We start from the raw sequence: 24040 nt of genomic DNA on the forward strand, positions 1-24040 counted from the left end.
AACCATAAGAACACACGCACACACACAAAAAGAGACAAAGGCACACACATACAGACACACACACACACACACACACAGAGACACAGACACACAAACACAAAATGAGTGTCAGTGTTTGGACTACACCGGTTCATTATTCTCACACAGGTGTTCCTTCACCATCTGCACTCAGCAGTATGAGCTACACATGTCAATATTATCTTAATTGTTTCTGTGATTAAATTGATGACCAATTCTTCTCAGAATTTAGTTTGAGATTTTTCCCTCCTCTGGAGTTTCAGAACAGATCAATGTCTCAAACTGTGCTGTGTCTCATATGTGTCTGCTTTTATTATTCCTTTCATACCTAAAATAATATCCCCTGAACGAAGATAAGCAGCCACTGAAAAATAAAATCTTCCATTGTGTGTGCATGTTTATAGGACACGAGATAAAGATCCATTATGATCTTTTCCAAAGTCCCCCACCCTTAGGCAGTGCCCACCAAACAAGCCGTTCTGCAGTAAATAATTCATGCCACAACACAGCCATAACCATGCCAAATTTACAACCCCTCTATTCACAGTCTCCTATAAAAGGAAATGACATTCACGCCTATCTGCAACAACGGCATGTCCACACTGACAGCAGACCGCTGAGGGGGAGAGAATGTAATTGAACATGCTTGTGATTTGGCAGGGAAAAAGAGCCGGTCTATATTCAAACTGCCCTCCAACCATACAACAGATAATAATCCAACCATACAGTAAATAATACACAAGACTAAACATTCTCCACCTCTTTCACATTGCTACTGTCTTCAGTATTCAAAATCAGACAGTTAGAAACTAAAAGTAGGTAACTGGGTCCTTTTCTAATTCCACTTTTTTCAGAAGTTAATAAAAAAATATTTTAACCTTTAAATGTAAGCTGTGACATGCCTTGAGAAAAGTAACAGGATTGACGGTAACAGGGTTGAGAGTTATACAAAAATGCATCTTCATGATGAAAGGCAAAATGTATACAGCTGAAATATATACATTGACATATACTAAATGTTTTTTGCACATATTCATATGAGGAACAAAAGTGGCACTTGTTTTGTAAAATGACCCAAACACACCTTCTGAAAGATTTTGGTGACTTTTGAAAACACAGTGACCATTGTCCTATTGACTTTTCTCTTTCTCACCTGTATCGTGGCCAGGTGCTCGTTCATGGCGCAGGAAGAATCGCACCTCTGCCCTTTGCTGACCCCAGCGCTGCAGTACTTCGATAATACGCTCGCTGTCACCAATCACACGCTCTGAGAAAGGAACCGACCAATAGGAAAGAAGGGATGCAAATTATGTGGCAAAGATCCATTCTAGAGTGATGCATCACTGCACCTTTACACCACAGTCGCATGGACAGGTGCAGCAAGCTGATTTCTACCATTTTTATTTCTGTGATGACTATGTTAAAGGAATAGTTCACCCCAAAATGACAAATAATGACAGGACTTAACTTTGTTGATAAACAGCTGCTTTAAAAGTGACGTCATATCAAAACATTTTGGAATGAACTTGCTCAGTAAGAATAAAAAACACAAAAATGCAAGACAGCACATACCAGATCCTCTCCACATCTCGGCCAGATAGCAGTCCACCTCCCCCGGCTCTTTACACATGTCCACCACATCTCGACACAGCGTCTCTGGCGTGATAGGAAGCTCGGTGAAGTGCTTGTCACTGTTGCTGAGGTACACCGTTAAGAACATCTGAGTCAATAAAAAAAAAAAAAAAAGATGCAACATGGGACGTTAAAACAGAAGACAGAAAAACATTCTACAAAAGAAATAATTTTTAGTTCCAGAGTCAGTGACCTTTTGATTCTCTAGTTCTTAATAAAATGATCCATGTACTTGTGTTTTAAAGAACACAGAACAGATTTCAATACTCTCAACTGAAGAGTGTTATTTTAACCCTCTGGTGCTCTTCGGTCATTTTAGAATTTTATTTCTTCATCGGAATGGTATGAAACTTGGAAAAGGTTTTAGCAGTTGCTATCTGAACACAAACACACACACAAATAAATCATGGACTTGTTTTAATTGTTTTAAATGTTCCTGAAAAAACAAATAGGCAAACTCGTACTCCACATGGTAAAAAATGGCCGAATTACATCTAGTGGAATGGTGTAGTACTGTGCCCAAACAAATTCTTACTAAAAGAACATTTTTTTTTGTGATATCAACCTCAAATTTGGAACATAACTTGTTCTTTCTTTCTCTTTCTTTCTTTCTCTCTTTCTTTCTTTCTTTCTTTCTTTCTTTCTTTCTTTCTTTCTTTCTTTCTTTCTTTCTTTCTTTCTCTTTTTCTTTCTTTCTTTCTTTTTCTTTTTCTTTCTTTCTTTCTTTCTTTCTTTCTTTCTTTCTTTCTTTCTTTCTTTCTTTCTTTCTTTCTTTCTTTCTTTCTTTCTTTCTTTCTTTCTTTCTTTTCTTTCCTTTCTTTCTTTCTTTCTTTCTTTCTTTCTTTCTTTCTTTCTTTCTTTCTTTCTTTCTTTCTTTCTTTCTTTCTTTCTTTCTTTCTTTCTTTCTTTCTTTCTTTCTTTCTTTCTTTCTTTCTTTCTCTCTTTCTTTCTCTCTTTCTTTCTCTCTTTCTTTCTCTCTTTCTTTCTCTTTCTTTCTTTCTTTCTTTCTTTCTTTCTTTCTCTTTTTCTTTCTCTTTCTTTCTTTCTTTCTTTCTTTCTTTCTTTCTTTCTTTCTTTCTTTCTTTCTTTCTCTCTTTCTTTCTTTCTTTCTTTCTTTCTTTCTTTCTTTCTTTCTTTCTTTCTTTCTTTCTTTCTTTCTTTCTTTCTTTCTCTCTCTCTCTCTTTCTTTCTTTCTCTCTTTCTTTCTTTCTTTCTTTCTTTCTTTCTTTCTTTCTTTCTTTCTTTCTTTCTTTCTTTTTAGCAATAATCTGCCAAGTGTCTTCTTTAAAAAGAGACCAAACTTAAGTATGTGCTCCTAAGCATTCAAGATTTATGCATTCATAAATATATGTCATATATATGACATAAATATAAATATATCATAAATAAAAAATATTAAATAAAAAACATTGAACTAAAATAACATTTTATAATTTTTTTTATTCTTTTAATTTTAGCTTTTAATTTTATATTTAGACTTTTTATTGTAATTTTAAATTATTTTAAGTTTTAGTAATTTGATGTTTTCGTAAAATTTCTATTTAGCTTTAATTTATTTTAATTTTGACTTTACATTATTTTAGTACTTCAACTCAAAATTATTTTATTTCAGTTAGCTGCCAAGGGAACATTTCTCATTTTCATTTACAGTATTTCACAGAAATGAGTACACCCCTCACATTTTTGTAAATATTTTATTATATCTTTTCATGTGACAACACTGAAGAAATGACACTTTGCTACAATGTAAAGTAGTGAGTGTACAGCTTGTAACAGTGTAAATTTGCTGTCCGCTCAAAATAACTCAACACACAGCCATTAATGTCTAAACTGCTTGGCACAAAAGTGAGTACACCCCTAAGTGAAAATATCCAAATTGGGCCAAATTAGCCATTTTCTCTCCCCGGTGTCATGTGACTCGTTAGTGTTACAAGGTCTCAGGTGTGAGCAGGGAGCAGGTGTGTTAAATTTGGTGTTATCGCTCTCACTCTCTCATACTGGTCACTGGCAGTTCAACATGGCAAAGAACTCTCTGAGGATCTGAAAAAAAGAATTGTTGCTCTACATGAGATAGATGGTGTAGGCTATAAGATTGCCAAGACCCTGAAACTGAGCTGCAGCACGGTGGCCAAGACCATAGAAAAGAAATAGACATATGAGTGCTGCCAGCATTGCTGCAGAGGTTGAAGGGGTGCGGGGTCAGCCTGTCAGTACTCAGACCATACGCCGCACACTGCATCAAAATGGTCTGCATGGCTGTCATCCCAGAAGGAAGCCTCTTCTAAAGATGATGCACAAGAAAACCCACAAACAGTTTGCTGAAGACAAGCAGACTAAGGACATGGATTACTGGAACCATTTCCAGATGGTGTCAAGTGTGTGTTGCGGCAACCAGGTGAGGAGTACAAAGATAAGTGTGTCTTGACTACAGTCAAGCACGGTGGTGGAGTGTCATGGTCTGGGGCTGCATGAATGCTGCTGGCACTGGGGAGCTACAGTTCATTGAGGGAACCGTGAATGCCAACATGTACTATGATGACATACTGAAGCAGAGCATGATCCCCTCCCTTTGGAGACTGGGCCGCAGGGCAGTATTCCAACATGATAACAACCCCAAACAGGGTAAAGGTGATGGACTGGCCAAACATGTCTCCAGACCTAAACCCTATTGAGTATCTGTGGGGCATCCTCAAACGGAAGGTGGAGGAGCGCAAGGTCTCTAACATCCACCAGCTCTGTGATGTCGTCATGAAGGAGTGGAAGAGGACTCCAGTGGCAACCTGTGAAGCTCTGGTGAACTCCATGCCCAAGAGGATTAAGGCAGTGCTGGAAAATAATGGTGGCCACACAAAATATTGAAACTTTGGGCCCAATTTGGACAGTTTCACTTAGGGGTGTACTCACTTTTGTGGCCAGCGGTTTAGACATTAATGACTGAGTGTTGAGTTTTTTTGAGCGGACAGCAATTTTACACTGTTACAAGCTGTACACTCACTACTTTACATTGTAGTAAAGTGTCATTTCTTCAGTGTTGCCACATGAAAAGATATAATAAAATATTTACAAAAATGTGAGGGGTGTACTCATTTCTGTGAGATACTGTAAGTTTAAGTATTTCATTTAATATTCAGGCCTATATTTTAGTTCAGCTTAAGTTCTAGTAATTTTGTTATGTGTTTCTGTAATGTTTTTTTATATTTCAATTTATCTTTGATTTATTTTAATTTGAGTAATTTTATGTCAGCTTCAACTTATTTTATTTCAGTTAGGTGCCAAGGCAACATTTCTAATTTTCATTTAAGTTTTTTAATTGATTTAATGTTAGTTTTAGTTAACAATAACAACACTGATCTGAAAAACTTATAATGTAACAAAGAATTATTTTTAATCCATACAGATAGACAGACTCAAAAACCATATACAGCAGAATAAAGGTTCTTGAAGTGGTTCTTCACTTACATGAAGGTATCTTCATTATGAATGCTCTCAACCATCCAGACCTACAGATATGTGACTATATGCCAGATGTCCATGTAATGTTAGAATACATTACACGGTGCGTGTGGGTGAGAATGCCAAGATTCATGGTTGACAGCAAAAGAAATGCTGTATTTCTGTCTTGGCACATTAATTGCAGCCGGAACAGATGGCTGTCACATCAAGAGGGTTCTTATCCAGAAATAAAATGCAAGCACGGGGTAATTAGTCAGAAAGCAAGGAGGTAATTGATTTGTAATTCCAAAGGAGGAAAAAGACAAGGTTATTGCCAGTGTGTGTAACATCATTTCAAAATACTGTATCTTAATATAAATTCATGATAAAAATTAATGTTATTTATTATTAAGAAGAAAGTGTAAGAAGAAACTTAAGAAAAAAGTGCAACTCCTCTCGCAGTTCAAAACGCTTATGCTACGTCTTACGCCAACCAATGTCAGTTACACTTTTTTCTTAAGTTGAATATGGAAGGTGGTCTGGCAGAAGCTAGATATTTTACTTTATAATGTGCTAAATATGGATATTTTTCTTACATAAATGCACCGCTTCGTTTCATAAGGCCTTTATTAACCCCCGGAGCTGTGTGTTAGGTTAGGTATACTTTATTGTCCCAATGGGAAATTTGTTTCAGGCTCACGAATACAACCACTGCATTGACAAAAAATATAAAACAACACATAACATAATAATAAAGAAGGAAATACACACACAAAAAAAAACCCTGCACAAATACCGAACTTAGAATAATAACTTCTACTTGATATTATTTAATAACTTAACAGCTAAAGGAATGAAAGAGTTCTTGAAACGATTTAATCTACAGCTAGGCATTCGTAATCTTCTCCCCGATGGCAACAATTCAAACTCAGAATAAAAGGTATGTGTTGTGTCATGCAGAATCTTATTTGCCTCCCTCAGTATAGAACTTTCATATAAGGTCTGGAGATAAAACGGTTCTGTTCTACCCATGATCTTCATGGCCGTTTTAATAAGACGTTCAAGCCTAGATTTCAGATGTACTGATAAATTACCGTACCAAAGATGTATTCCAAATCTGATCAAGTTCTCCAATACAGCCTGGTAGAACATCATCATAATCTTACTACTGACCCCGTAAAGTCTGAGCCTTCTCAAAAAATACATTCTTTGTTGTAGCCGAGTGCACAAAGTATCTATATGAACCTGCCATGTTAGAGAACAATCAATATAAACACCAAGATATTTATATGAGGACACTTGTGTGACAGGAACATCATGAATATATACATTATATGGTTTCCGATTGACTTTGGATCAAATATCATCTCTACAGTTTTCTTCACATTTACAATCAAGTAGCTGGCATCACACCACTCTATAAACTGGTTAATCTCAGAGCAGTAAGATGAAATGTCTTGATCTTTATATAATAAGCTCAGAATCGCAGTATCGTCACTAAATTTCACAATATAGTTATTGCTGTTATTCCTCACACAACTGTTTTGTGTACAGTGTGAAGAGGATTGGGGAGCTGACACACCCCTGCGGGGCTCCTATACTAATATCCTGAGGATCAGAAATCTTCTTGTTAACTTTAACCTGTTGTGTTCTATTCAACAGAAAAGAAAAATACCATTTAATAATAAAAGGATTTACATCCATCTCTTTTAATTTCTCCAATAATAAATAGGGTTGCAAAGTATTAAAAGCTGAACTAAAATCAATAAAAAGTAGGCGTGCGTATGCCTTTGGGTGGTCCAGATGTTTAGATACTAAATGGGTGATACTTCCTACTGCATCATCCGTACTCCTGCCCTGTCTGTATGCAAACTGCCACGGATCTAATTTAGATATTACTTCACTTTTCAATATGGACACAATGTACTTCTCAAAACATTATTACAATGGATGTCAATGCTACAGGTCTAAAATCATTATTCTCAGACGTGTGTTGCTTTTTCGGAATAGGAATGATCACAGCTTTTTTCCAAAGCGCAGGAACTATATTTGAATTTCAAACAGGTGGTTTACATGCACTGCCATTATAAAGCTTAGGAGCATCAGGGTGATTATTAACTCCGATTGTTTTCGTCTGAAAGAAGAAAGTCATATACACCTAGGATGGCTTGAGGGTGAGTAAATCATGGGGTAATTTTAATTTTAAAGTGAACTAATCCTTTAAATAAACATTAAACATATGAATAATGAAGACAAAAACTCAACATCTTTACCAATAGAAGAATAAGCATATTTTTGAAGGACAATTCTGCTAGTGTGTGTTTATTTTCAGACTATCGGCAGCAGAGTTATTATCACTGCTGATAGAGTGCAAAAACACTCAGCAGTTCTCTGTTACTATGTGTGTGTGTGTTTACATGCTTTGGCAAGCGAAGCTGAGGTACTACTGTCACACCAGATGGGTAGAAGCAAAACTCAGCGGCTCTTCCACCTTAACCTGAGTCACACACCGGGACAGGAAACAGTACTGCATGAGAATTCCTGAACGCACATATTTTATTACATGCTTCTCTGGGATACTTGATACTGATTGGTCAATTGGGGCATTCTGCAGTCAAATGTTTTTGTATAATAGCCGCTAAATTTTTAACACTTGTCCCAGCAATTTATTTCTTACCCTGTGCTAGTCTTTCATATCAGTCCTTTCTTCCATAATAAAATAATTGTAACTCAAAATTTCATTTATACAAATACGTTTGAAAATGGGTTTCAAAGTGCAACATCTTTGAAAACAATATTATTATCATCTCCGTGCAAACTGCAAAAATGTGAATTTTTGAAAACAATGACGTTATTCAGTCTATAAGCTTGTAGTGTTTCTTTACACATTGACATCGCCAACTACTGGCCTGGCATGAAAAATACAGTGTATTTAGTCGTTTTTGCAGATGCGTGTGAACGGGGATTGTTTTGAAAACACTTTCGTCTGTACACGATAAAAGCTAAGGAGAAACTTTTCCGGTTTTAGTACATTGTTATCATATAAATGTACCCTAAAACTATTAAAGACTGTTTTCTGATTTTTTTATTTAAGTTTTTCGAATTTATATTTTATTTCAGCTTTAACAAAAATCTTTAGTAGTTTTAGCTAATAACAGCACTGCAATGCACCCACAAAAATTTTCCTGAACGCAATTCTCAATTGCAAGTCGGATGTGGTTGCAGACCTCCGCAAACAGCTGTCATTAACAAAATTCCTAACTGCAGTTTTTAAAATAGCTAGAATTGTCCAAACATTGTACAAACAGTTATCAGTATTTCCTGATCTGTGCAATATCTGTGCCATGACATTCATCTGCCATCGCACACAGCTGTGAGAAAAGGATTTAAGAGGCTTTTACTCCTTTAATGTGCAAGACACATTCAAGTCTAATCTGGCTTTGGATGTGCACATGACTGCTAAAGCACTTGTATCCATGCCTACTGTCATGCTGCAAGCATGTTTGAATAAATGTTTGACAAGAAAGTCAAGAATAACCGTGGTTAGTCTTATAATCCAGCAGTGTTTTGAAAACTGTCCAGCTGATCAAAAGGGTGAGTAAAAATGAGCCCTGTTAAAGGCTGCAGAAATTACAATAAAGTCTCCAAAATGTCATCAAACAGAATAAAAAAAAGAAGCTCTAACATTCAAGGAACCTTTTATTAAAAATTGTTCTTAACTGTACACTTTAAGGTTCTTTAGAGAACCTAAAATGAATCTTCTATGGCATCGCTGTGAAAACCTCCTTTTAGAACCGCTATTTTTAAGAGTGTAGACCATAGCCCTACTGTTTAAGTTAGATGTATGATTGGTCTGAGAGAAATATAACCATTCTGTGTGAATCTCTTGGGATGACCAATGAAAGGCTTTATTAGATGAATGCTTGCTGGGAATGGAATTTCATTAATCTCCTTTTAATGTATATCTTCCTCTAATGCACTTGTTGTAAATTGCATACATCTAAATCATGCTAAACACTAACCTAATTTGTCTCTGGGTTATGGCTTATGAGATGAGCTCTTAAATGATCCAAATTGAATTATGGATGGAGCATACTGTCTCATGTCCACTTACAAACCACAGACCTCTTACATATTATTTTCCTTTTCAGAGGGAAATTCAGCATAGTTCTTTATCGAATGCATATGGTGGTGTAAATTTTATTATATTGATATTAATATTTTTTATTAGCCTGACGTGGTCATACTCAATTCTAGTTCGAATATGAGTCTGATACTGCTCCATTGGGCTTTGATTATGGGGGCGTATTTCAACCGATCAAGGAAAGACGTCAATTGGATAGACCTACAACCAATCAGAGCTACAGAGTAAGTGACGTATGTTGAGCGACGCAAAGTTGTCAACCGAACTCAACTGCACACATGCTGGAACTGGTAGAAGATGAGCGTAAACAATCTTTGCCGGTGTTGTAAAAAGAATAAGTATACACAGAGTACTTGCCAATTAATGCGCTGTTGATATCTTCTATAACGGACGCGATGGCGGAATCTACACATCTCAGTTCTTCAACAACAGTTATCATTGTTGTAAACCAATTCAACCCAAGCGCTCTTTGATGACGTGGCTGATTACGTTTCTGGTGATAATCTGTCAATCATCGCCCTGACAAATGTGATTGGTCCGAACAGTTTCTGTTCGGGCATAATTACTCCTCTACAGATCGAATCCAGACCGAACTCCCGACCTCAAAATGTTGTGGGCGGGGCTAAGTTCGGCTGGCATCCAGGCTAATTTTTTATTTAAATATTTCCAAGACATACCCAACTGCTGACGTGGCTATTCTCCAAATTTCAAAGACAGTACTCAAAGTAGGACATGTGTCTAAAAGTCTGGTGAAAAGCGTTATTGAATCAGCATTTGCTTCCATAGGGCATTAAATCCTAGAGAGATCACTGCTGTTATAGAAAAGCCCTTGTGCCAAAGGCCAGCCTGCGGCGGTGATCCCACACTTGATCTCTAGAGTAATATTTCTGAGAAATCTTAAATGACATGATGCTGTCCTAGGGCATGGGACAGAGATTTAGGTTTACAGTATTATAGCACTATTTTGCAACAGGACACGGTTTATGTTGCCACAGGTAACCACAAGTGACGTAATGAATTTGAATAGTCAAACATACTGGCATTTACCATCAGCAGACGAGCAGTAAACTCTCATTGAATATTCACCAAATGTCCTGGAGACTTTCCACACAGAATAATTTAAGTAATAAACTTGATTTAGTTTAGAAGTTTAAAGAGAAAATTAACGCCAAAATGAAATTTCTGTAATTTACTCACTTTCATCTATACTATAGAACTGCTGTTTTCCATCTAGGGTCCAAAACAACTCTGGACCACAGTCACTTTCATTATATGGACATAAAAACACGTTTTTTTAATGCTGGTTAGTGTTGGTCTAGCTGGTCAAAGTCTGACCTGATGAAGACAATGCCGGTCTTCTTTCACACTCTATATTTTCTTACCTCCAGATAGATACTATGACATAAATTCTCTAACTGACCTGATTTTATTTACTCTTTGCCTTTTATGTGTTCCCTACACATTTCAAACAGCAAACAGTATGTAGGCCAGTTCATTGGGCCATTTTGAGTCGACGAGAAAATAGGATGTCATTCTCTTGCTATTCAAAGGCGTAGCCCTGGGCAACTTCGCATTTCATGCACCAAAAGAATAAACATTAAACAAAAGGTTTAGATTACTAAACCATATCTTTGTCAAACAGTTCATTTGCAATGGAGTGCGCAGCTTTGACGCAATATTCAGGTTAACGCCTGTACTCATTAACCCTAAAGTATCTTAAAACTTACCAAGACACAAAACCTTAAGAATTAAATGGCATTGACAGCATATTTCCATATTAGGAAACATTCTTTATTTCCTGTTGTCAAATGCTGAAAACAGGAGATGCATTGTTCAGCTTAATAACCAATGAGATTGTCTGTTCTACAATATACAATGTAGAGTATTCAGTGCCCATATGGGATGGTTTTCATTAAATGTAAAGTTTCATTGGCTTGACTATTGGAGCTTGTGCAAAGGTGGGCAGTAATCACATTTGACAGGATGAATGAAAAGCAGTCAGCCACAAAGTCGAAGAAAAGCCACTATGCCAACATAAAGAGGTAATCCAACGAATGCCGAGAACATCAATTATTCAGTCTGATCACTACAAGAGCATCTGTCAATACATGCTCTGATCGTACAACACTGGGAGCACAGTTTACTCTATAATGTAGGTTTAATTTAGACTCTCGTGCTTTGTTAAGAAGTAGCTGCTCTGTGCTTCTGTAAGTCACAGGACAGAACCCGCAGATTCAGCAGGCTGTCAGCCTGCGGTGTGTGTGAGAATACAGGCACAGAATCAGCCATATGGCCCCTGCAGTGGATTGACACAAAGCACGACTAATATGAGGATTAGTCTTGAGTTCATACACTACAAATCCTACCAACACACTAACCTTCCAAAACCCTTTGGCCACCAGGAGAATAAAGTTAATTTAATAAAATTGCTGAGGCTTCAAAAATATAGTCAACTCACTCAAGGACGTAGATGGTTTAATTTAAAATCTGCTAGTCTAAAGAACAGGTGAGCTGACTTTATATGTGCTCTGTTCAGCAGTACAGTACAGACCCCTTTATTGTAGCTAGAAATATCTTAAAGGTCAAAGTTAAAACGTTCCGAGTGCCCGATTACCGGTTGGTCCTTGGGAGCCGCGTTTTCCAAACACAGACTCCTCTGCATAGCAGCAATGTTGTTGTGTGGAATGTGATCTTGGCAACAGTTGCCGTGGCAACCGGCCGCCGCAATTCTGGTCATTGTTTCCCACCGAGGCCTCAGGTGGCTGAAAGGGCCTGACAACAATCAGCGATATTTATAACTCCTAATGCACAGCCTTTGATCTGAAGTGGGATACAGAATTAAATTACTACAAGCTAATCGTATTCCAAAAGTGCTCCCGGCCCAAGTCATCTATTCACCTGTCAAATCAATTTAGAGTCTTGAAAATAGCTGCTGTGGGTACTTTTCTAATCGACACAAAGTACATGACCACACAAGGACCCTTCAATACCTTTCAACAGAGGAAGCTATGCACCCGAAATCAACTTCCTCTAGGGGAACTATAAACAATGCCATGATATTCTCAGTGCAGTTTTAGTTCAAAACACATTGAGGACAATGCAGGTTACTTCTGTAAAAATGTCACACTGAGAGGAATATCCCACTTCTATTTTTTTTTTTAAATCACAATTGTTGTTCCTTTGAGACTTAAGGCAGCTAGTAATTCACAGCAAAAACAATGAACTCAGCGTCTGAGGTACAGAAAGATTTATGGGGTGAACAAAGAACGCTGTTCAGATAATTCAGACTGCTGAAAGAATATGCTTTATAACAATCTCAAATACACTGTGGTTCTCTCAAACACAGTGTATGACTCCAAATAGCTGCTTTTCTGAAGTTAAGATTACCTAAAACTGACCATGACTCAAACTGAGTATCTAAGATGACAAATGCAAACGAAATATACCATGCTGTTGTATCCACCTCAAACACACAACAATGCTACTGTACATAAACACTAAAATTGTGCAAATACAACTAAATGTTGTGGTGTCTTGAAACCTATATTTCAGAATAGTGAATAATTTCCATTGAAACAATTCCAAAAAATCAAAATGCCTTAAGATGTTGTGTCCGCAGGTCATTCGTTTCATTATTTGCATTTGAAAATCCGTAAAATGAAAACTCAGAATGTCCCATAGGAGTTTATACACAGGGATTATCATTCACGTTAATGCTTTAAATCCGCTATACATCCGGTGACAAAGCCAGTGGAGATTAAGGACTTGCTTGAAAATGAACCCATAGAGCAATGAGTTTTACTCATGTACTGTATCTTCATTAGAAATGTACCATAATGGAAAGATCAAAATGACAAATAGCTCTTGTGATCGATGTGATAGAGGTGACACGGTCATATGTTTTTACTGTGGACGGTGGGTGTATGAATGTGTGACTCACCAACACACACCATTAGTGACTCACCCATATGAGAAGTGACAGCAAAGAGATAGCAGGTGCTTATAGCACACTAAAAACTCATTTCACTATATACATTTTATGTAAACATATATAATCTCAAACCATATAACCACTGTGTTAACAACAAATGACTCTTAGATGACTAGTGCCAAATATGTCTAACCTTATAGGGTCTGTTACGTAAATGATATTGTGCCATACATCTTAAAATTGTAGCTTTGCTGTCAAATGATCTTGAATATTTGGTTGCATTATTTGTTTATATAATAATAGTTCTATTTGCATATGAACAATCCCTGGCACCTTATTTAATCCAAAGAGACGCAAAACGACTTATATTCTTGAAATTAAGATGTCTACATGAAATCATTCATGCATTTCACCCTTCCTTATATATTTGTTGATCAGTTTTTTTTGTTTGTTTCAACACTTACTGGAATGAATTAAAAGATATGCAATATTCTGGATCAGTATGTGTGTATTATCAGATAACAGGATATGAAATCTAAACAAGACAAAGGTAATTCAACCTCTGCCTATTTATTTAATAAAATCCCCTTTATCACCGTTATAACACTGCTGCCTAGGAATCTGATATCATCCATCTGATACAATCAATGCATCTTGGTTAAACACACAAAAATACATTTACCTAAAGAAATTGTTGAATTCATCAATGACAAAGAAGCAATGTTGATGCATGGAGATGAAAATTATTGTACATCATCGTATTAACCCTCAATTGGACCTTGGGGTATATATGACCCCAATGGACATTTCATTAGTTAAAAAAAAGGGTTCCCTTAATCTCAGAGGATTAAAATTTTGTGACTTTTCCTGAATTGTCTAGCTATACATCCACAAAAAAACTGGGATTGATTCGGTCGTTCTGAAGGTATGCAAAAAAATTTTTTATTAATCTGGTCTTTGGGGTCAATATGACCCCAATTGAAAATGAATGGGAAATGCAAAAAATGTAATTTTTTTTTTCAATTTGTCAAAAAAAAAAACAATAAATGCAACATAAATCTGAAAATTTTCACACCGAAATGAAGGCCTGGTACTTGAGCACAAATTCAATGTGGAAAACACATGCTCACACAAACACACACAGAAATACACACACCTAAACACACACAGGTATGACTGCCACAGAGAGCATTTGTATAGAATTTGGCAAATAAAATCAGTCACAAATGCAGAAAAAAAGATATAAAGGGGTGAGACCTAATGCACGCACAAACACACATACACACACACACACACACACACACACACACACACACACACACACACTCTCTCTCTCTCTCTCTCACACACACACACACACACACACACAAACACAAAAAGACACTTACACACAAAGACAAACACACACAGAGACAAACACAGAGACACGCACACATGCTATCTCTCTCTCATACACTCACACTCTCACTCACACTCTCACACACACACACACACACACACACACACACACACACACACACACACACAGACAGCCACAGAGAGCATTTGTATAGACTTTGTATAGAGAGAGGGGTATGATTGCCACAGAAAGCATTTTCAAATTAGGCAAAGGTAATCAGCCATACATGCAGAACACGTGTGTGTGCGGCCTAATGCATGCACACACATTTAGAAAGAGCTAGAGAGAGATCAAACAGAGATGAAAGACAAATAACCTTTTCCACTTCGAGAAAGTTTATGTTGAGATGTAAGGGCTGCATCTGTGTTTTGAAAACAAAAAGTAGTTCCCACGCAAAAGGTATAAAAGAGTGCCTTTGGTGTCCTGCACATGGATCATTCTGTGCTGGCAGCATGGCAAAGAGGTACACTCTTCATGAGACCGTGGAGTTTCTGCTGGATTCCAGCGAAAATGAAAACCTAGAAGACTCTGAGCCTGAGGACTCTGAGCCAGAGGACTGCAATCCCCCTGAAGAAGAGGATGAGGATAACCAGGAATCGGAGGATGACTTTGAGGAGGCAGATGCAGACCAAACCTTAATTTCTAAAAATGGGCAAATAACCTGGTCTACCATTCCACCTCCACAGAGGCCAGGGAGATCACCAGCTGCACAAGTTATAAAGTTGACACCTGGACCAACTAGGTATGCTTGTTCTCGTGTAGAGGACATAAAGTCCAGTTTTTTATTATTTTTTCCATCATGCATCCAAAGCATCTTGGTGGAGATGACTAATCTTGAAGGAAGGCGTGTTTATGGAGCTGACTGGAGGGATGTGGACTGGACAGATATGGAAGCATATATCGGTCTGATACTTCTTGCAGGAGTTTATCGCTCCAAAAATGAAAACCTGGAAAGTTTGTGGGATGCTCAAACTGGGCGTGCGATTTTTGGTGCAGTCATGCCGCTGAAAAAAATTTAAAATTTTTTCAAGAGTCATCCGTTTCGATGACAAGGCCACAAGACCTGCCCGACGAGAGAATGACAAGCTGGCACCAATTCGGGACCTGTGGAATTCATGGGTGGAGCGCCTTCCAATGATGTTCAACCCTGGTCCAAACATAACAGTGGACGAGTGCCTGGTGTCATTCAGAGGTCGTTGCATGTTCAAACAGTACATGCCTAATAAGCCGGCAAAATACGGTATCAAAATCTGGGCAGCATGTGATGCCAAGACAAGCTATGCTTGGAGCATGCAGATTTACACCGGCAAGCCTCGTGATGGACCACCTGAGAGAAATCAAGGCATGCGTGTGGTCCTTGATTTGACCACTGGACTCCAGGGACACACTGTTACGTGTGACAATTTCTTCACTTCCTATGCCCTTGGACAGGAGCTCCTGAAAAGAAAAATGACCATGGTCGGAACTGTTCGCAGAAACAAGCCGGAACTCCCATCAGCACTTTTGACAACGAGAGACAGAGCTGTGCATTCCTCTCTTTTTGCATTCACGGAGACGCACAGTCTTGTCTCATATTGCCCCAAAAGGCATAGAAATGTGCTGCTCATGAGCACCTGTCACAAGGATGCAAAAATCAGTGACCGGGAGGACAGGAAGCCAGAGGTCATCTTGGACTACAACCGCTGTAAAGGCGGAGTTGACAACCTTGACAAGGTATTTACAAATTTCATGATTTGATGCATTATTTTGATAGTGAGTGGTATTTCTTTTGCCAGCAGATTTACTGATATATGTGTGTGTTTGCAATATTACAGATGGTTGCAAGTTACAGCTGCAAGCGTAAGACTAATCGTTGGCCAATGGTTGTCTTCTCTACCATCCTTGATGTCTCGGCCATAAATGCCTTCGTGGTGTGGAGAGAAATCAATCCATCTTGGGAGAGAGGGAAGAGCACGCAAAGGAGGATCTTTCTCGAGCAGCTGGGCAAAGCTCTGGTGTCCCCTCTTATGGAGCGACGGCAACACCTGCCTCGTGCACCAGCATCTGCATCAATCCTAAAACGACAATGGGATTCTTCCAATGCTCCAGGGCCCTCCACTGAACCACAACCAAAGCGAACAAGGTGTCAGGTTTGTCCACGGGCTAAAGATGCAAAAACTGACAAGCAGTGCGTGATCTGCAAAAGAGCCATTTGTGCTGCTCACACAGTGTTCTTTTGCCAGAAGTGCGTGGAATGATTACTTTATCATGTGTTTTACACCATGTATTTTAGAAATTTTTGGTAGTTTGTTATTGCTTTTATGTTCAATGTTAAGAATGTGATTGTACAAAAATAATTTGTTGTCCACTTTTACTTCTGTTCATGTCTAGATATTGCTGTTGGTTATTTACACTTTTTTTAATTTTGTTTACATTCTAAAGTTAATTATTCTATTTTTTTTACACTTGATTCATTAAAATGTTCAATAATATGCAACTAAAGTCTGAATCTGTTTTTTTTTCCTTTAGGTGTGACTTATGTGGCATTTATTAGTAGTTGACCACATCCAGTAAAATGAATGGCTTTCAATGGCCCTCTGCTGGTCAAAACAATTTACTGCTTAAACTGTAATCCCCTTAGGTTTTTCATTAACCAACAGATGGCAGCATTCTACTTCTAACACCTAGATGAATATCCAGAAACAATTTAAATTAAATTTTGATAATAATTTAAGTGATTTTTTCATAAAAAAATGATATTTCATGTGCTAGCTAATTGTGTTGTTGCAGATTTTTGTGGTAAATGGGTACAAAAGTCCTTCAAATCTCCCAAAACACAGTATTAATGCATAGATGAGAAGTAAACAAAAAAAATGATATATTATTTGTATTATTGAAAATGTATATTTTTTCCACAATTATGCTTTCAATTTTGGGGTCATATTGACCCCAAAGACCAGATTAATAAACAGGAAACGAGGTCCATTTGAAGGTTAAATAGCTTGATCTCGACTTACCGGCATCATATTTAAAAGGACCTCCAGAGATATTGTATATTCCCTGTATTGTAGAAAAAAAGACCTTTCCCTGGTCTCCCAATAAGTATTCTTATTGTTGTTGTTTTATATGCAGGTAAATTGTGCACGTATTATCCTCTTCTTTTACGTATCATTATTTTAGATTAGTCTCCTCCGATGTTGTCCGACAACTTTGTAGTGTTAATTTATTATAGAAACCTGTTGCAGAATGAACCCGAGATGAACTCGGTAAATACAGTAAAGTTTCTTATAGGAATCGCTCAGACGTAGGGAAACGCAGACTACTGATCACACCGAACCATTTGTGTACGCAGCGATTCACTACCGCTATACAATATAGGGGATATAAAAATAACGGTATTCCGCGAACGTCTTGTAGCATCTACTGTCCGCTAAGCTGACTGCAGGTCCACATTATATCCGTGCGAGCGAGTTTTTTTCTCTGGATCAACAAACGCAACCCAACCCAAGATGACGCTGCGCGAGATTCCGAATATCCCCGGCGCGTGCATGATAAACTCCGCCTCGCGCCACCCGCGCGCTTCCCTCCCGCCCACTTCATCATCATCATCTCCTCAGGAGCTGTTCAGCGTTCAACTAAGATATGGTTTGCGGATTTTATATGGTTTTGTTTTATTTAACGTGCCCCACACTATTTAGAAACCTTTTCGAATAATAATAATAATGTGAAGCATCTTTTGGTAGCCTAATATTGATGTAGCAGACGCGCGTTTAATGGACTCCAGCTGTCGTTACAATACATTTCATTAAGTTTCATTGCACAGTGCGATTATACATAAACTATAACTAACAAACACTTATAAAATGCAATCAAAAATGCACGGTAACAGATTAGAAATGACAACAAATAGCCAACGAACACTCACCAGATTACCTGACCAACCAAGAAGGTGTAGCTGGAAAATAATAATTATTTATGTTGCCGAATATGGTGTCATGGTAATGTGTGACAATTTATTTTGACATTTCATGCATGAATATGATAATCAGTCATTTAGGCTACATGTCAACGTACTCTATGACACAATCCCAGTAGTGCCACCACGGGTAAGGGCTGTTGTGGTATGCCAGTGGGTAGTTTGTATAATGGCAGGACTGAAGGAGATAACTCAAGTATGATGGAAATACCTCTGGCAGATCTCTTATCTTTCAGCACTGCTCTTGAGATGATAGCCAGGTGGTGGTCTGCATTAAAGCATGGTCTGAGAATGCAGTTAAAGGATTAGTTCACTTTCCAATAAAAAATTCCTGATAATTTACTCACCCCCATGTCATCCAAGATGTCCATGTCTTTCTTTCTTCAGTCAAAAAGAAATTAAGGTTTTTGATGAAAACATTCCAGGATTATTCTCCTTATAGTGGACTTCAATCATTTCTTTTCGACTGAAGAGAGAAGGACACGGACATCTTGGATGACATGGGGGTGAGTAAATTATCAGGAAATTTTTATCTGAAAGTGAACTAATCCTTTAAATGGTGTGCAGTATGTGGTGCAAACCATTGCCATAAAGACAAGAAACCTCTTGAGCAAAAGCTGATTTGTGGTTTAACTCCCTGAAATCATGGAAGAAAAACTACTGGAAGTAACTTCCTTAGGAGAACCGCAATTATCAAATGTACTTTAATTTTACACTTTTCAAAGCACTTAGATGATGATGATACCTCATTTATCCAACTGAGGGAAATTTGTTGTGTAACAAGCTGTGTAATAAGACAACAGATTAATAACATAATCATCATGTCACAGTCAAATTTGTAGACAAAGGAACACAAGAGTGCCTACAGCTGTTGTATCTAAACCTGATTTGAACAAGCCCCTAACCCTAATTTGTGCTTTTTAATTTTGTACTTGTTAAGAAGAACTATTATGTTTCTTAGCAATGTGATCAAACATTTTTGTCTGACAGATGAAAATTCACATAGGCTCATTTTGAAGGAGTCACCTATTGACCATAATATCATAAGAATCCACTAAGATGCTGCCTAAAGCCCCCTAGCAATTTAGCAATGCCCATTTAGCAATGCCCTATAACCCAGAACACCCTAGCAATGTGGCTGAAGCTTCAGAGTGCAGAAGCACCACATTTTTTCTTCGGAAAATGTAAAACCTAGTAAAGCTACAATTAGACTCTTAGAAAAAAGATTCAATGAGGTTCTATACAGAACCACAGGGTTCTTGACTCAATTTTAAAGAACACTTTATGCCAAAAAGATTAGAAGAAATGTTGTAAATGATTATACTGTTAAGTTCACAAAGGGTTATTTAATTTTTTTCTCACTTCTGTTTTAGTGCTTGTAATGCAATGTCTCTTAATTCATCTATTTTTTTCTTTATTTCTGGTTTCTTTTGTCCTTTCACATCTCTCTTTCGCTCTATGTCTTTCTTGACCTTGTGGAGCACCCATGATTGATGGGTTGGGGACAATGTTATAGCAGGTTCTGTACGTTCTAGATTAATGATGTTTGGCTCAGATTTACAGGTATTTGGCTGTAAAACTGCCTCTGCTGTATGGACATCATAGACATTTTTTAAAGTAAAAGCTGTCAAAAGGTTGTTCAGGATTTAGGACATACTGAATCTGTTTCTTTTCAATACTGCTAAATTTGTGTGTGTGTGTTCATTCTGTCCTCTACTGGACAAGAGCAGTTATGACAGGTTCCCAACCACTCCCCGAAGGTCCAAACCTGTTTAGTCAACATTCACAGACAACACATCTCAGACAAATATTGCTGATCTAGGATCAGGATGGACCTGTCCGTTGTTACTTTACTTTAAAATATAAACTGATCCAGAAACTGCAGTTGTAGTTTGACAGTCACCAGGGGGCATGACATCAGATCTTATTTAGTATGTGCTTCAGACAGGGAGGTGTATGTTGTGACGGATGGTCTGGGCTTGGGCTGGGGCTGGGCTGAAGCAGGTGGAGGGATGTTTTTGACTACCGCCAGATGACACTTGTCTTAAAAAAAATATATATATATATAATAATAAAAAAAAAAACTCACACAAATTACCTCTAAAGGCTTTAAGTAATTTTGGTATATTGCGGATTTAGTTAATATTCAGTGTACATATTATAATGTTAGCATCATTACTGAAACCATTTGCAAACATTTTGTTTACTTATTTACCACATATTTATTCATATGATCAATATGCATGTGTGCTTTAATTACAAAAGAAAAATTGATTGCAATTGACAACTTGTTTCTCGTTAAAAACCTTTTGATCTAAACATTTTTGTCAAGCAAAGGTGTAATCCAGACAAAGTGTGGCTACTTAAGGTAGGTTTTGTGTGTGTGTTTGTATATATATATATATATATATATATATATATATATATATATATATATATATATATATATATAACATTTTAAGTATTAAGTATTTCACGTGCATATAATCTACTAATATAATACCGTCAAAATATGTATATACTCTTTCCTTAGGTGTCAAATTACTTACAGGAAATTACTATATGAGGTGAGTCTTCATTCGGAACGGTTTAAATTGTTCAATTGGTGTACAAACCTTATTGTGGTTGATTAGATCATGATGTTGTAATGTATTATTTTTTCCACTAGATGGCGCTACGAAGAAGCATTTAATAAATTGGAATAGAATGGGACAGCGCTTCTATTCATGTGACGCAGACCTGTGGTCATGGTTGCATGCCATGTGCAGTAACTCACTGCTGCTCTCAAACTGTAGCCATAATGTGCCATTATCTTCCACGCAAATTTGTATTTAATTTGTTTGAGACTGTTTGTTGTGATTACTTCAGTATGTGAAGGCCAAGGATCTTGCTACACTACTGTGGGACTGGACATAAATCCTTTTAAACACAGTAGGCATATTTACTTAATCATTTGTATGTTTCATGTTTCATAATTTCTACAAATATAAATGCAATTATTCTATAGAAATGTTTTATGAAGGGTGCAAATCATAGTTATCCTTTCTAAAGAAAAAGTGTCAACCCAATTTCCACAGAGCGTGAACCACTGGCCATTGTGCTTGGTGTGTTTGTGCTGTGTGTGTGTGTGTGTGTGTGTGTGTGTGTGAGGGAGGGAGTGTCTTAAAAAAAAAAAACTCATTATATTTTATGATTTGCAGAAGAAAAATGTCCAAGTTAATGATTTGAATGAATGACTTGAACGCTTGACATCATATATGTTTCCTGATGCATGTTTTGTCTGTTGCCACAGGGAAAGGACAGCAAAGGAGAAGAACAGAGGAAGGGAAGCGAAAAATAATAGGAGTGTGCTTCTTCTGCTGTTTAATCTCCAGACAGTCCCTAATTTCTCTAATTATCAAGCTGCTAAGCAAACAGAGGCAAGCAGGCAGGAATTGGCCGTCTCCTGCAGCTTACACTTCGGGGGGTCGTGTCTAATTTGAGGGAAGACCCGGTCCATCTCTTGCACGAACACATCTAGGGCTAACACACCCCTACCAGTACGGCCCCTCCCTATCAACCCCTACCCACATGCACCAGCTTTATGGCAGATGGCGTAGTTCACCCTCCCTCTGAACCTCCATTCTACCCCCACCCTCGGCAGCTTTTGTGCCCCTGTGCGTGCGGTGCTAGGGGGCTGCGACAACAACAGCCCTCCCCACTGCTTCCTCCCGCCCTGGCCCCATTGTAAATCGGGTTCTGGCTTCATGCATGGCGCTGCAATCAGGTGCCCTAACAGGGTTGTCAGCACCCAAAAAATAATTTTAATCCCAGTGGTGGTGCGTCAGGGCCACTGGAGTTCGTAGTATTTTCTTGATGCACTTGACCGGGTTTGATCCCGAACCATTGGGAGAATCTCCAGAACATTCAAAAGGCCTGTCGCAGTACTAAATGTTTTCAATAACTTATTATTAACTTGTTTGCTTAAAGGTGCTCTATGTAAGTTTTTGACTGTACTAAGGCATAAAAAAAAACATAATATGTTTGCAGATATTTATTAAACATGCTAAGTTTACATACTCATTTCTCTGAAAACCATTGCTACAGCCAGTTATTTTACTTTGAAATTTGCGTTCCGTGTCGGAATTTATGTTTTTGTTTTGGTCTGTGCAAGACCGCACATTGCCAATTTATCCAATAGTATTTCGCCACCCCGGGTTGCCAGTTGGCGGAAAACACGTGCAGCGAATTGCAGCCATGGAAGCCAGCGAACAAACTGGGTCAGAGATCGCAGATTCTACCCAACCTATAACCTTCCAATGTCAATTGAGCTTGCTCCTGTTGCGTGTCTTCAAACTGGCAACCCGCGTGAGCATGGAGTCTGAGGGGGAGGGGGTGGGGCAAATAATATTTTGAATTTAAACTGCAGTACTCATTTCAACCACTAGCTGTCATTCTTACATAAAGCACCTTTAGAGCGTTAGGCCATGTCCACACTAATACATTTTCGTTTGAAAACGTATATTTTTCTCTCCGTTTTGGCCTTCCGTCCACACTGAGACACGTTTTAAGTCAGTGAAAATGTAGCTTTTGGAAAATGCTCTCCAAAGCAGATAAATTTGAAAACGCAGTCTTTGCGTCGTAGTGTGGACTGTGAAAACGGAGGCTTTTGAATACGATGATGCATTTTTAGTCATATGATGCAGTCATATGACCAATTCAGCCAAGATGCTGAACAACATTGTACAGCAGTTCTTTTGGATGCTCTCCGTTTCGACAGCCTTGTTAAAAATTAATGTCAGTTTGTACATACTGCAGGTTGCGTTTCTTCAAAGAAGCCAGAATGTTTCCTTGCAGTTGCTGTTTAGTGGCGGAAAGTAAATAAACGCCTATCAGAAATGACGCAGGTTGAAGCTTTACTCATGCGCAGTAGGGGGATGTAAGCGTTTTCATACGTTTCAGTGTGGATGAGCAACTTTTGGAAAACGTTTGAAAATGAAAGTGTGGACGCGGAGCGTTTTTAGACGAAAACTCTGTTTTCAAATATATCCGGATTAGTGTAGACGTAGCCTTAGTTCACCCAAAATTGAAATTTCTGTCATTAATTACTCACCTTTCTTTTTTGATGAAATCCAAGAGGTTTTTTATCGAAATTACCACATTTAAGGTCCAAAGAAGTTGTAAAGACATTGTTAAAATAGTCACTGTGACTACAGTGGTTCAATCTTAAAGGTGCACTATGTAAGATTTTCTGTCCGCTAGAGGTTTCTAGAAGCCTATTCAAAACAAAGGCGTAGCTTGATGATGCCAAGTTTGAGCGCGGAACCTTGGGACATGTGGTCTCCTCCTCAACGGACAATGGAAAAGAATTGGGATAGAACTTGGGAAGAAATCATGTTCATGGATGTGATTATTAACGTTACTGTAGTATGAAACAGAGCAGGGTCGAGTGTTGTGGGAGCTGAACGAGGTCGCTGGAGCGAATGCGCAACACACCGCGAGCAGCGGAACGTTTATTATGTCACAGTCGCCGGTGCCTTTTCCGCTTTT

At 38.0% G+C, this 24040-nt stretch overlaps 1 protein-coding gene and 1 pseudogene across 2 annotated transcripts in view; one reads left to right on the forward strand and one right to left on the reverse strand.

Moving 5' to 3' along the window:
* tp53bp2b (tumor protein p53 binding protein, 2b) overlaps positions 1 to 18038 on the reverse strand; it is a 32591-nt gene extending 14553 nt beyond the window's left edge. For both annotated transcript variants that reach the window (XM_067398556.1, XM_067398555.1), the window contains exons 1-3: positions 17553 to 18038; positions 1591 to 1738; positions 1172 to 1285 (exon numbers count right to left, since the gene is read on the reverse strand). In XM_067398556.1, coding sequence (XP_067254657.1) covers positions 1172 to 1285; positions 1591 to 1738; positions 17553 to 17561 — 271 coding nt within the window. In that variant the 5' untranslated portion in view covers positions 17562 to 18038. The remainder of the gene's footprint in view (positions 1 to 1171; positions 1286 to 1590; positions 1739 to 17552) is intronic.
* Positions 15009 to 16859, forward strand: LOC137028982 (piggyBac transposable element-derived protein 4-like; annotated as a pseudogene).
* Positions 18039 to 24040: the final 6002 nt, after the last annotated feature.

Source organism: Chanodichthys erythropterus, chromosome 10 (genome assembly GCF_024489055.1).
Source record: "Chanodichthys erythropterus isolate Z2021 chromosome 10, ASM2448905v1, whole genome shotgun sequence".
In the NCBI taxonomy this organism is placed as follows: domain Eukaryota; kingdom Metazoa; phylum Chordata; class Actinopteri; order Cypriniformes; family Xenocyprididae; genus Chanodichthys; species Chanodichthys erythropterus.